Source organism: Ipomoea triloba, chromosome 1 (assembly GCF_003576645.1).
Source record: "Ipomoea triloba cultivar NCNSP0323 chromosome 1, ASM357664v1".
Classification (NCBI taxonomy): Eukaryota; Viridiplantae; Streptophyta; class Magnoliopsida; order Solanales; family Convolvulaceae; genus Ipomoea; species Ipomoea triloba.
Genome location: NC_044916.1, coordinates 8674069 through 8686863, shown reverse-complemented (window position 1 = coordinate 8686863; position 12795 = coordinate 8674069). Strand labels below are relative to the sequence as shown.

Below are 12795 nucleotides of genomic sequence, written 5' to 3'. Positions count from 1 at the left end.
AACGGAAATACATATGTTATACATTTAATTTAGTGCCTATAGACATTAAGATTTAAGTTTATGAACACATAGAACAAATATTATGAACATAGTACAAAATGATGCACTAAAATAAAACGTCATTTTGAACCAAGGTCCACTATGCAAGATGTCCATGATTATAATTTGTCTATTACGGAGTATTTATGATAAAAATGTAATACTTAAAACGAAGAATTTGACTCGTTTCAGCGATCAATAAAGCAATATAAAGAACTTGGCTATCATGTTATTCCAAATCTATTTACAATGAAATGAATAAAAAGATAAATTAGAATGAATAGGAAGGGTATTAAGGTAGAGATTTTGCACCATCTAACATAATTTCCAGATAATCTCAATGATATACAACATCAAATTGTGCAAGAATTCTACAAAGCCAGAAAAAACATGCATGTTATATAGCAAGGATAAAGGCAAGTTGAAAAATCATCATAAACAGTCATCAAACCACTGCTATGCTACTTCTAATGGCGAAAAACAGCACAAGATCTGCTATTTAATATTAATCATTTCATTTGGGACCGAGCATTCTGAACAGCGTTTCATCATCTCGATAAGAAAACATGTCATACAATATGCAAACTGAACTGATGACGCCCACAATCGGTATCGGGATTAAGAATAAGACAGCAAGACTTGACAACATCCACCAAACCACTGGTGATTACAGCTAACGGGGGAAAGAAGAAAAGAATCTATCGGAGGAAAGAATTATCCTGCATTTGTGTCTCATGGCGGTCACCAGATATGCATGGGGGGTATAATAACTTAAGTATATCCCGCTATCCAATTTTACATCTCAACCATGTGAGAAGGGGAAAACGAAAAACAGAAAAAAAGCCTACATCAAAGAGTAAGAAAAATACAAAACAAAAATCTAAGTTCAAACCTCACAGAATCCCATGTAAATGTTCGTTGAGCGAGTTCTATAGAAGGCGCTTGAATTAGCTCTAAAGAAAATGTACCTCTAGCATTAATCTCACGAGCCTTCGTTTTGATTCAGACTGTACTTTCCACCTATAATAACATTTCATATCTCCATACTTCCATACAGGTATCTTCCTACACAGCAATTCCTGTAACATAATAAACAACAGTGTGATCCTCGTTCTCATCTCATTCAACAAGGCAAGCAACAACTTAAGTTTTCTAATGCACATGTTCAGATAAGGATGCGGGATTGCCAAAACTCGGCCCAGTTCCTAAAGTAGAACGAAAGTTCCCATTGGGAAGTTTTCTTCACCCCTTATACACACATGAAAAGGGAAAAAAGGAAAAAAAAATCCTACTTTTTCTGCCTCAGATTAGATAAGAAGTGGCTGTAAATGTAACAAGGAAAAAGTGTCAAATAGGCCACTGAACTTATCGCTTTTGTGCAATTGGGTCATTGAACTTAAAAAGTGTGCAATTCAACCATCAAACAAGCAAAATTTGTGCAATTGAACCATTTTTACAAAAATTTTCTAGTAAAATCCAATTATATTACTAACATATATGTATTAAGAGTGGCATTTTCTTCTACCATACTAGTTGGGAGTCAATATTGAAATGTTTTTAACTCAAATTGAATTAAAAAATTTTGTAAAAATGGTCCAATTGCACAAATTTTGCTTGTTTGATGGTTGAATTGCACACTTTTAAAGTTCAATGGCCCAATTGCACAAAAGCGACAAGTTCAGTGGTCTATTTGACATTTTTTCCATGTAACAATAACCAAGGAGTAACTTTGAAGGCAAGTAAGCATCTAAAGAAATGGTGCCATCAAGTACGTACAACATCACAGTTACAGGTTTAAATCACCAACCAATAAATAAGCAAGTTAAAATATTCCCCAGTATTTAAAATATTCAGAAAAAAGCGACAAACTCCTAAAATAGAATAACAAGAAGAAAAGAAGTACTCACCTCTATTTGATCTATTGTAACACTATAACGAGCCAACATAACCAAGCGAGTTGTTAGGTATAACATCTGAAGGCATACTTCCAAGCCCATAGCTGAAAGATGTAGAATGATCAAGCTCGGGAGAAAGTGAACGCCATGTTGGGTCCTCATACAATGAACTGCTCCCAGTCCCATACAAGTTTCCAAAATCCCCGGTATGAACATCTTTTCTAGCAGGAAATAAGGATGTTGCAGCAGGACTGTTAACACTATTTTGTCCATAGCCTCCAACACCGGCAAAGCTGCCGGCTCCATTGTTGTAATTGATGTTGCCACTTGCTGAGGAACCATTCCTTCCACCTTGACCCGAGATAGGAGAGGAACCCCATATCGTTCCAAGACCTCCAAGAGCAGCACTCAATCCAGTATTCCCACCTACTGAGCCAACAAATTCACTAGCATTCGTAGTGTTTGTGCTAAAATGAGCACTCTCATTGTCCAACATTCCCCGACCAGCTGAAGTCAGCATAGAGCCACTCCCAACCCGCCCCAAAGCATATCCCATTGGACTAATATACCTATTTGAGTTCCCACTGTAAAAGGAATTTAAATCATGTCCAAAACCAACATTCGAACTAAAACTCCCACTTCCGCCATAGTTTGAACTCAGTGCCGGGTCTAGAGTTGGTCCAATATTATAGTTGGATGCATTAAGTGAAGAATATCCAGAACGTCCAAGAGTAGTTGGACTAAATCTATCCATTCTTACTCCATAGCTTCCCATTGAACCCAGATTGTAACCTTGAGAGTATGCATTGAGAAAATTGCTTACTCTGTTCAAACCATAGTTATATCCAGCTAATGGACTTCTGGTTGGCCCTGGAGATAACTCCTTTGGAACAGCACGCTTGACTTCAACCATTTTGCCGTTAAGTTCATGAAATGTTTTGTGCAGAACTTTATCTACAGCTTCCTCTGAGTCATAAGTGATGAATCCAAAACCTCTAGGCCGCTGTGTGTTGTGATCATACATCACCACAACATCGGTGATTGTTCCAAATTGATCAAAATACTGCTTGAAGTCACTCTCAGTCACTGAGGATGCCAAACCACCTACAAAAATCTTTTTTGTGCGTATGGAACTTTGTGGAGACTGTATAATTCCGTTGTTCCTATTCGTGTGTTGATCTTCCCTAGGCACAGCCTTTTTTGCCTCTACCTACACAAGAAAAGCAAATGGTTAGAAACAAATTAGCTGAACTTCACATTCTGAGGATCAAAATAAGAAGAAAATGAACTAAATCACTTATACTTGCTTGATTCAATATTAAAATAAAAGTCTGCACATGTAATTAATGATAATGATGAGGAATCCAGAGAATAAAATGCAGTTTAGTGTCAATTGCTTCTTCCCAACTAAGATTGGATAATATAAATGGAAGTATGAATGATAAGCCAAAAACTTAAACAAAGGAACATGATCCGCATTTAAAGACTTCTGATCTCTTACATAGTTACATATGCCTATTTGATTTTTAATCAGGAAACATAAACTGAGATCCAGAACAAACATGCATTGTGAATACCAAAAGAAAAAAACAGGTCTAAGCAAAAGCAAGGCAATTCTCTTCTAAGCTAAGCCAGCTCCGTTATCTCATCAATCTTGGCTATTTCAAAATATCAGCATTCTGCTAAGGAGTAAATCCTTGGACTTCTAGCATTCTAAACTACTTGCCGAGCTTCATTTCATTTTCCTAACGACCATATACCATATCCACCTATGCAGTTTCATTGCCTTAGATGGTCATCCATCATATTATTTACATTGTTAGCACTAAGATGATATCCACAACTACTGGTACACATGAATTTCCAGATGTTTCGAATTGAACTCTATGTCTTCCTTAAGTGCATCCCGGTGTTAAGACAATGCAATTGTTAAGCAATTACAAATCATAACAATAATTTTAATAGTAAAATCACAGTTTCCCACAGTCCAGTAAATAGCTCACAAGGCATACAATTGCCATAGAATCTGTTGCAAAATAAATCTAGTAGTAAAAATATTAGAATATGGAACTCACAGTTCGACCATCGATCATGTGCTTTTCCTTAACAACTCTTTCAGCAACAGAAGGATCAGCAAAAACAACAAAACCAAAACCGCGGGCACGTCCTGTGGTCCGATCTTTCATGATCACTGCCTCAACTACTTCACCAAATGTTTGGAAATAAGCTCTGAGGCGCTCTTCAGTGGTGTCCCAGGAAATCCCACCAACAAACAATTTTCCATGCTCCATTTCCATCTTTCACATAATAATTCCAATCATCCCATCAGACAAAAACACAATAAAAGTTCTCAACAGATCGAGTTCGCCCAAGCAAGAACTATAGAACCAATCGTATACACAATTAAAATCATTCACTACACAGATCATAACAAGTAGGATCTACAAAGTAGCATAAAGTTTAGTAAACCAGCAAGTATGCAATTGAGCCACAACTTTTCATATTACCATATCAACGAAGAAGCTTTCGCTTCATCAAACAGACCAATCCAACAGAACATATCGAAATGCAGATTAAGCAACTAGAACAAGACTAGAACATCTAAACGACCAAAAAGTCTAAATCTCCGAGCAGCCGAGACAAAATAAATACGCAATCTATGAATATTAAGAGGAAAAGAAAAAGATCATCTGATCTTAGGAAGATCCAAAACTGATCGATCCACAATCCAGAATCCAAAAGAAGCAAAGAAAGTCACAACCTTTGACAACAAGCAAACAAGAACGGATCAATACAAGGAAGCAAAGTGGTTGAAATTACCAAAAGGTGAAGGCCCAGATGAGAAATGGATAGAATTCAAGATCTGAAGAGAGGCATATATAACGAGCAGAGGGCTGGAAAGGCCCTCTCTATTGCTCTCTCTTTCTTTGCTTTTTCTTCAAAATTCACCCTTTGGCTGAACTACCCAAGTATATATATTTATATATTTATATAGAGAGGGGGAGAGAGAGAGAGAAAGAGAGAGAACGAAGAGAGATGGTAAGAGAAGGAGAAAGTGTGGTGTGTGGGGAGATTTATTTACACATCAGAAATGAGAGAGCTTTTGGCTATCCTCTCGTGTGAGAAATGTAGAAGCCGAGACGATGGAAGGTGGTGACTTACTATTTTCAAGTTTTTTTTTTTTTTTTTGACATTTTTGAATTTGGGGTAAAAGTATTTCATTGGAAAATATTCTTACCCCGAGACATAGCTTGCATTTATTGAGTGTCATGAATTGGCTGACATCATCATTAATTAAAAATAGAGATTTAATTAATAATCAAATCAATCAAATAATGTCTCAACTTGAAGGAAAAGAGCTTATAAGAAATAGTTTGAAGGGAAAGAGCTTATAAGAAATAAGGAATGACATATATAATTATTCTTCAATTGTTACTGACTACATTTGTATACATACTATTTTACTCCTTGTCTAATAATAATAATAATAATAATAGTTAATACCATTGATTGTCTTAACCTTTTAAATTTGATCACCATTGGTGCTCTAAGTTTTGATTTGTAACATTTTTTTAAAAATCTTCTATTAGAATCCTATGTTTGTGAGTATTATTTATAGAGATAAAGAAGTCATTTTATCTTATTTCCTCTAATAGTCATATGAAATCATTAGAGATGTCATTGCTAGATGTGAGGAGGGAATTAGAAATTACAACATTGTGATTTTGCATGACACGCACTATTGCACTTAGAGTGTTGTCATGCTTTAAGGATTGATCAAAACCTTGCTAAAGGACCACAAACACCAAAAACACCATGTGTAAAACTAGGTGAACACCATGGTTATACAAGTGGTGGAGATACAAGTGTCAATGTCTTAGATGTCACAATCCCAACCACAATGATAGGAGCACCAAGTAAAGAACATGGAGTTATGATTGGAGAAAAACTAGAGATAGCATTAGAAAGAATTGTAGCGTTGGCTGGAGAAAGGTCCGTGAAGAATACATATTTGCAAGCATGGTTGTCTGAAATATTGAAAGACAATTTCAAAGACCACTAAAGTCTTGTGAAGGTGTGACTAAAACCAAAGAAATCAAAATCACAAGAGGGTGAGAACTCAAGGACTGTTTGAGCTCATTATAGGGAAATAACAATGAAATGACAAATTTATCACGGAGAAAAACAATCACAAACGGAGCATTCTAATGCTACAAATCAAAATTTAGAGGGCCAATAGTTAATTTGAAGGGAAAAAAAACTAAAAATACCATATTGAAACAGGTGTGGTTGTCTCTATTCGACATCACCACAACTTTGGTTGTCCCTAGTCCAAACGTTAGTCCAAAATAGGTCAAGACCGAGACCTTTGTGAGGTCAAAAGTGGTTATGGACACCTTCATTTATTGAGGTCCAAATCTGAAGATAAACAACCATTTATTGTGCCTTAAATGAGAAAATCGTCACCATATATTTTCTTTGAAAATGGTTGGTGGTTATTCTTAAAAACTTTTTTTTTAAAAAAAAACAAATTATACGCTTAGAGTCTATATAGACATCAAAATGCTACATGTTAGCCTAATCAACCCTACATCAATAGTAATATCGTAATACGTTGAATATGTAATATTAGGATCTAACTACATCATTTTGTCGATTTAGGCCTTAGAGGTACCTTATTGAAGGGTTTTTTTCTTCTCCAGTTGGGGATTTAATTACAATTACAATATTCGCTATACGCTTAGGGAACCCGTTTAATATTTTTTCACAACAACAACAAGAGTCAAACGAGTAAGCTAGCTCGAAGTTTGGCCTATTTGCTACAACACTCAAACTAGGGATTGCCCAACCCATAGTATAGATCAGGTCAGACCTTTGTTTTTGACCTATGGTCAGCCTAAGACAATGGCTCGTGACTTTTAAAAAAAAAATTAAAAAAGAAAAAAAAACAAGAAAAATAGCTACATGACTATAAAGATTTATTATTTATTACCTCAAATCTTAAATAAAGATTCATTATTTTTTTTAAAGAGTTCAACTATTGTACTATTTATATTATAATTGTGTTTATATTAACATAAAGTCATACATTAATTTTATATAGTTAATTAACTATAATAAAATTATGTCAATAAATAATTTTTAAGTTATATGTATTATTTATAATAATATAACATAAATAGAAATGGAATAAAAAAAAACAACACTTAAATACAAAAGAGAAAATTCCAACTCAATTTAAATCTTATTAGCAGGTCAGAGCATCATACAGGTTTAGTTAGATCGAGTGGAGGGAAGGTCCATCCGGTAGGAGTTTGATTTGATTTTTAGACCCCCAATCCATGTAATATTTTTTGTAAATCCTTCAGGTTTATGAAAATAGATAGGATATATCAAGTTTGAAAAAAATTAAAATTTCAAAATTTGAAATTAAATTCCAAGTTATTTGTGACTTCCAAATTACAACTACAAACATACTTGAAAAATTGTCAATTTACTGAGTTAGTTTCAACTCACAACAAAAACTACAAACATACACAATGGAATTTACAAATTTACTCTTGATAGTTTACAAAAATACAAAATGGAATATATACAAATTGGCAAGGGATATGTCAAATACTCAAATGCTTAATACCCTTCTAAGTTCTGAAAATGACATAAACAACTAATCCTAATCTTCTTCTTGATAAAATTGAACAAGTTAAAAAGTTAAAATAATTGAAATACTGAATAATAGAAGAAATAAGTATACAAGTATTGGAAGTAGGGAAGAACCAACTCCACCAGTACCAACTCCAATGCACAACTCTAAAAAAAAAAAATTCAAGTTAGAAATTTAAACTAATGTAATACAATTAATATTTAAGAAGATTATATATTTTACCCTTTTCAAATCTTTCAAGTTCAGCTATATATTTTTTTCAATTGAGATGGGTTGATTGGTCAACCCCATCCAATCTTGTGCGCACACAAGAATCTCAATAATTTTTAGAATTAGAGAACTTCTAAAGGTATCTTGTACCCTCCCACTAGTACCGAATGTTGATTCATATGCAATAGTAAAGATGAGAATATCAAGAATATCCCTTTGCCATTTTAGACAGTAGAAGGAACCTTCTAGCATTAAGCTTCCACCACCTCAAAATGTCAAAATCATTCTCTGACCTCCTCTACAATAGTTTTAGACAAATATATTTCTAGTTCAATTTTTTTCATGCCCAATTCCCCACTCTCCAACCGTTTTTTTATTATCTTTAATTGAACTTTTAATAAAGATTGAGGTATCCCAATTGAAACTGGATCAAACACTGAAATAGAGGAGACAAATTGTCCAAACTGTGTAACTGTATTAGACTGGACAACAAACTGGCCACATAATCAGGATATAACTCCTTAAGATCAGTCATAACATTCTCAAACAATGATTTACCATTTATATCACCATATAATTAGGTAAACTAGTATGCCATATATTCTATTTTGTCCATGGGGTCTAAGATATTTGCATAAAAGATCAAAAAATTCATTTTATATGGATCACTCTAGTATTTATCAAACTTTGCTCCCATATTCTTTCTCATCATTTGAACATTGTCATATTCAACTCCCACCATTTCATTTAGTATGCATTAGAATTTAGAAGTCATGTACAAAAAACTAGATATCTCAATATTCATTCCATATAAAGATTTCGGAATTTTAACTAAAGAATCAACAAAATCCCAATCCATGAAATCATATACATTTCCACCCAAGTCAGTAGTAAAAGATGTATCATGATCATTATACGCTTCAAATACTTTATGATAGAGCAATGCAATATGAAGCATCATGTATGTGGAGATCTACCTTGTAGGAACATCAAGACTCAAAGAATTATTAGCTTCCGCCACTATTAAATCATCTAGATACCTAGGGCCCGTTTACTAACTGGAGAAATTCTCCAGTTTTATGAAAAACTGGGGAATTTCTCCAGCACATTTTTCCATTTTGAAAACTATAAATATTTTTCAATTTTCTAGAAAATTTGAGAACTTAAAAAAAAATTGTTTTCTAAATGGAAAACATAATTTTTATCATATTTGGCTATAAATCACTATAATCACATTTCACCATTATCTACTTACATATTTATATATTTCCATTACTATGATTACATTCATTATTAGCTTATTTTACTTATCACCATTTTCTATCTTTTCTATCCGCATTTACTTATATAAACATAACTTATTTGCTTACGCTTAAAGTTAACAATTATTCACATTATCAAAATTTATCAAAATTTAAACTTGAACTCTATACCAAATATAAGTTTGACCTAGATATATAAAAATTGATATATCAAAATTTATCAAAATTTATTGGATCATATATTTTTAGTTATGTTATATCATAATATAAGTTTGACCTAGATATATAATATTGAAATTTCATATATATTAGATTTCAAAGTAAAATTATTTATATACATTTCATCATTCAAATAAATATATTCAAAAATATTTTAAATATTAGCTCAAAAAATATTAATATTATTTAAACTAAATTTTAGGTGAACTTAATATGTTATTGGTTCAAATATATTTTTAGTTATGTTATATACATATATACATTTAGTTCAGATATCGAAAAGAGTTAATTACCGAAATGGTCCCTTGACTATAGCAAAATTACCAATTTGGTCATTGACTATTATTTTTGCCTAATTGACTAATTAGGTCTCAACTTTAAAAATATTAACCAATTTGGTTATCCATTTGTTTAGGTGTAAGAAGTATGTTTACTTAAGACCAAATTGGTAATTTCGCTATAGTCAATGGACCATTCTAGTAATTAACTCTTCGATTTAATAAGAGAATAAATGGTGTATGTGATGACCGAAATAGTCTATGACTATAGCAAAATTGCCAATTGATAAGTGCCAAAGATGCCTACTTTTTGGGGTCAATTTGGGGTTGTTTTATGCTCATGTGAGGTCCTTTGTGGGTGATTTTTGGTTAAAAAATGCTTTGAATTGTGCTAATGTGCGGCCAAGCCCTATCACTTGTACACTTTTAATGTTTTGAAGGACTTTAGAGCTAAAAGGGAAGCATTTGGGCATCAGTTTGGAGGAACAAAGAAGAAGTGCAAAGCGGAGGACATGGCTTGGACCCAGGTCACGATCGTGGTCGGGGTCGTGACGGGGAAACAGTGCCCGCCACGAGTTGGACTACGATCGTGGGCAAGAACGTGGGCAAGATAAGTTTCCCGGTCACGATTGTGACCGGGAACCAGCGCGCAGATTTGATTCTTCCTAAGATTTCTTAGTATAAATAGCTTGTTTTTGGGGGAAAGTTTTAGTTGGACTTCATTTTCACTTCAATTCTACTTCTCTCTACTCAAGAATTCTCTCAAGATTGAGGAAATCCTAAGTTGCAAGAGACTTGACAAATCTCTGAATTCCTTAGTGATTTTTTATCTTCCATTGTAGTTTAAATTCAACTGCGGTAATCTTTCATATTTTCAATTACAATTTTGTGCTTTCTTACATTTCCTTTTGTGTTGCTATGGCTAGCATGAGTAGCTAGTTACCTTTTAGGGATTGAATTGTGAAGCCATTACATAATGCTAGTGTGAAATTACATTGTCAATTTGTTCTAGTTTCGATCACATGGCAACCAATTATTTTTTGCATCGTTCAGGGACTTCAGATCCTCATGCTAATTTGGGTTTCAAAATGATTTGGGTGCCTCATCAAATTCTCAGACTTGGTTACAGGACACTAGAGCTACACATCATGCAACTCCGGACATAACTGCCCTTTCTACCTCGAAGAAATACACTAGTAATGACACTTTACGTGTCGGTGATGGTATGGGTCTGTCTATTAGTCGTGTTGGTCATGCTACTTTTGATACTCCATCTAGGTCTTTTAAGTTATCTAATATTCTCCATGTTCCTAGTTTGTCAACATCTTTATTATCTGTTCACAAGTTTACATTAGATAATAAAGTGTTTTTTGAGTTTCACCCCTCCTTTTTTGTTGTAAAGGATATCATCACCAAGGAAATCCTTCTGCAGGGCAGTAGCTCTGGGGGCTCTATACTCTTCATAATCTAGTTTCTTCTCCTTCTGCCTTTCTATCAGCTTGTGTTTTTGCGTCTGTTTGGCATAACCGACTAGGTCATCCTTATCATCGTGTCCTTAGTTGCGTTCTTCATTCATGTTCGGTTGGTGGGTCTAGAAATAATATTCGTGATAATTCTAGTTTGTGTAATGCGTGTCAATTGGAAAAATCTATGCGGTTTCCTTTACCACGCATTGAGTCGTCTAGTTTGAATATTCTTGATTTAGTACACACTGATATTTGGGGTCCAATTCCTTTATTGTCTACAAATGGCTATCGTTATTTTGTCATTTTTGTTGATGGTTACTCTCGTTACACTTGGTTCTTTCCCATGAAACTGAAATCTGATCTCTATGCTATTTTTGATAGATTTCGTACCCTTGTTGAGAGATCCTTTAATCAAAAAATAAAATCCATTCAGTCTTATTTGGGAGCTGAATACAAAAAGTTACATCAATATTTTGTTCAATTAAGGATCCATCATATACAATCTTATGCGTATACTCATGAACAGAATGGTTGTGTTGAAAGAAAACACAGAGGTATAGTTGAAACTTGTCTAGCACTCCTGGCTCATGCCTCTGTTCCATCTAAGTTTTGGGATTATGCGTTTGAGACTGATGTATATTTAATCAATAAAATGCCATCCTCTGTGTTAAATAACTCCAACCCTCATCTTATGCTGCATAAATCCCCTCCTTCCTATTCCTTTCTCCGTGTCTTTAGTTGTCTATGTTATCCTCACTTAAGGCCCTATAATCGTCATAAAATGGACTATAGGTCTTCTCCTTGTGTCTTTCTAGGTTACCGAAAGTGTTTTAGGGGGTATAGGTTCATAGACTTACAGATTAATAAAATCTATGTATGCCGGAATGTCAAATTTGATGAAGGGGTTTTTCCCTTTGCTACTAAATCTCCCTTACAGGTGGTGCCAGACACTTGCAATACACAATGGGTCGAATCTGTGATGAAGTCTATCATCCCTGTCACACCATCACCATTCGTACCTCCTACAGCTGCTCCTCACCCACTTGGTCGCCCACGTGGCAGTCTAGCAGATCTGCTCGTCCATCAACCTACACTCACGCCATGACTACTTGGAGTTAGTCTCAAGCCCCCACTAAAGCTCTAACTACTCAGGTTTGTCCTACAGAACCCACTTGTTACACTCAAGTAGTTAAGCACACTAAATGGCGTGAGGCAATGGATCAAGAATTCAATGCTCTTCTTCAAAATCAGACATGGTGTCTTGTTCCTTCTAGATATCATATGAATGCCATTGGATGCAAATGGGCCTTTCGCACAAAACGAAAGGATGATGGTACAATTGAGAGACACAAGGCCAGGTTAGTAGCAAAAGGTTTTAATCAGGTTCCAGGTCAGGACTTCTTTGATACATTCAACCATGTGGTCAAACCGACTACTGTCAGGTTATTGTTCTCTTTAGCTATTTCCTCTGGTTGGGTTTTTCAGGCAGCTTGATGTTCATAATGTTTTTCTAAATGGAAATTTGACTGAAACTGTATATATGAAGCAGCCACCAGGTTACATTGATGCTCAGTTCCCAAATCATGTATACTTGTTAAAACGCTCTTTGTATGGATTTAAACAGGTTCTAGAGCTTAGTTTAATCGTTTAAACACATTTTTTAATATCTATTGGGTTTTAAGCATCAAAGACAGATGTCTCGTTATTTTATTATTCACATGATTTAACTTATGTGTATTTGTTGTTTTATGTGGATGATAT

The 12795-nt window shown here is 34.3% G+C and overlaps 1 protein-coding gene across 3 annotated transcripts; it reads right to left on the bottom strand.

The window, feature by feature from the left end:
* Positions 1-507: 507 nt before the first annotated feature.
* On the bottom strand, positions 508-5023 carry LOC116028941 (heterogeneous nuclear ribonucleoprotein 1-like). Of its 3 annotated transcripts, XR_004100257.1 has the most exons (5): positions 4755-5021; positions 4010-4231; positions 1947-3144; positions 1008-1118; positions 508-758 (listed from the first exon to the last, which is right to left on the bottom strand). XR_004100257.1 is itself a non-coding variant. In XM_031270809.1 (4 exons), exons 2-3 carry the CDS (start codon positions 4229-4231, stop codon positions 1969-1971), a joined length of 1398 nt encoding a protein of 465 aa, XP_031126669.1. In that variant the 5' UTR covers positions 4232-4313; positions 4755-5023; the 3' UTR covers positions 511-1118; positions 1947-1968. The 3 variants fall into 3 exon arrangements, 2 of the variants coding, with proteins under 2 accessions (XP_031126669.1, XP_031126661.1); XM_031270809.1 differs by having other exon boundaries at positions 511-1118; positions 4010-4313; positions 4755-5023; XM_031270801.1 differs by having other exon boundaries at positions 511-1118.
* Between the last annotated feature and the right edge of the window lie 7772 nt (positions 5024-12795).

Excerpts from the sequence above, each read along its gene's own strand:
- LOC116028941 (XM_031270809.1), bottom strand. The coding sequence starts at position 4,231 with ATGGAAATGGAGCATGGAAAATTGTTTGTTGGTGGGATTTCCTGGGAC. Across the intron at positions 3,145-4,009 it reads ACATGATCGATGGTCGAACT|GTAGAGGCAAAAAAGGCTGT; the intron begins GTGAGTTCCATA and ends TTTCTTGTGTAG.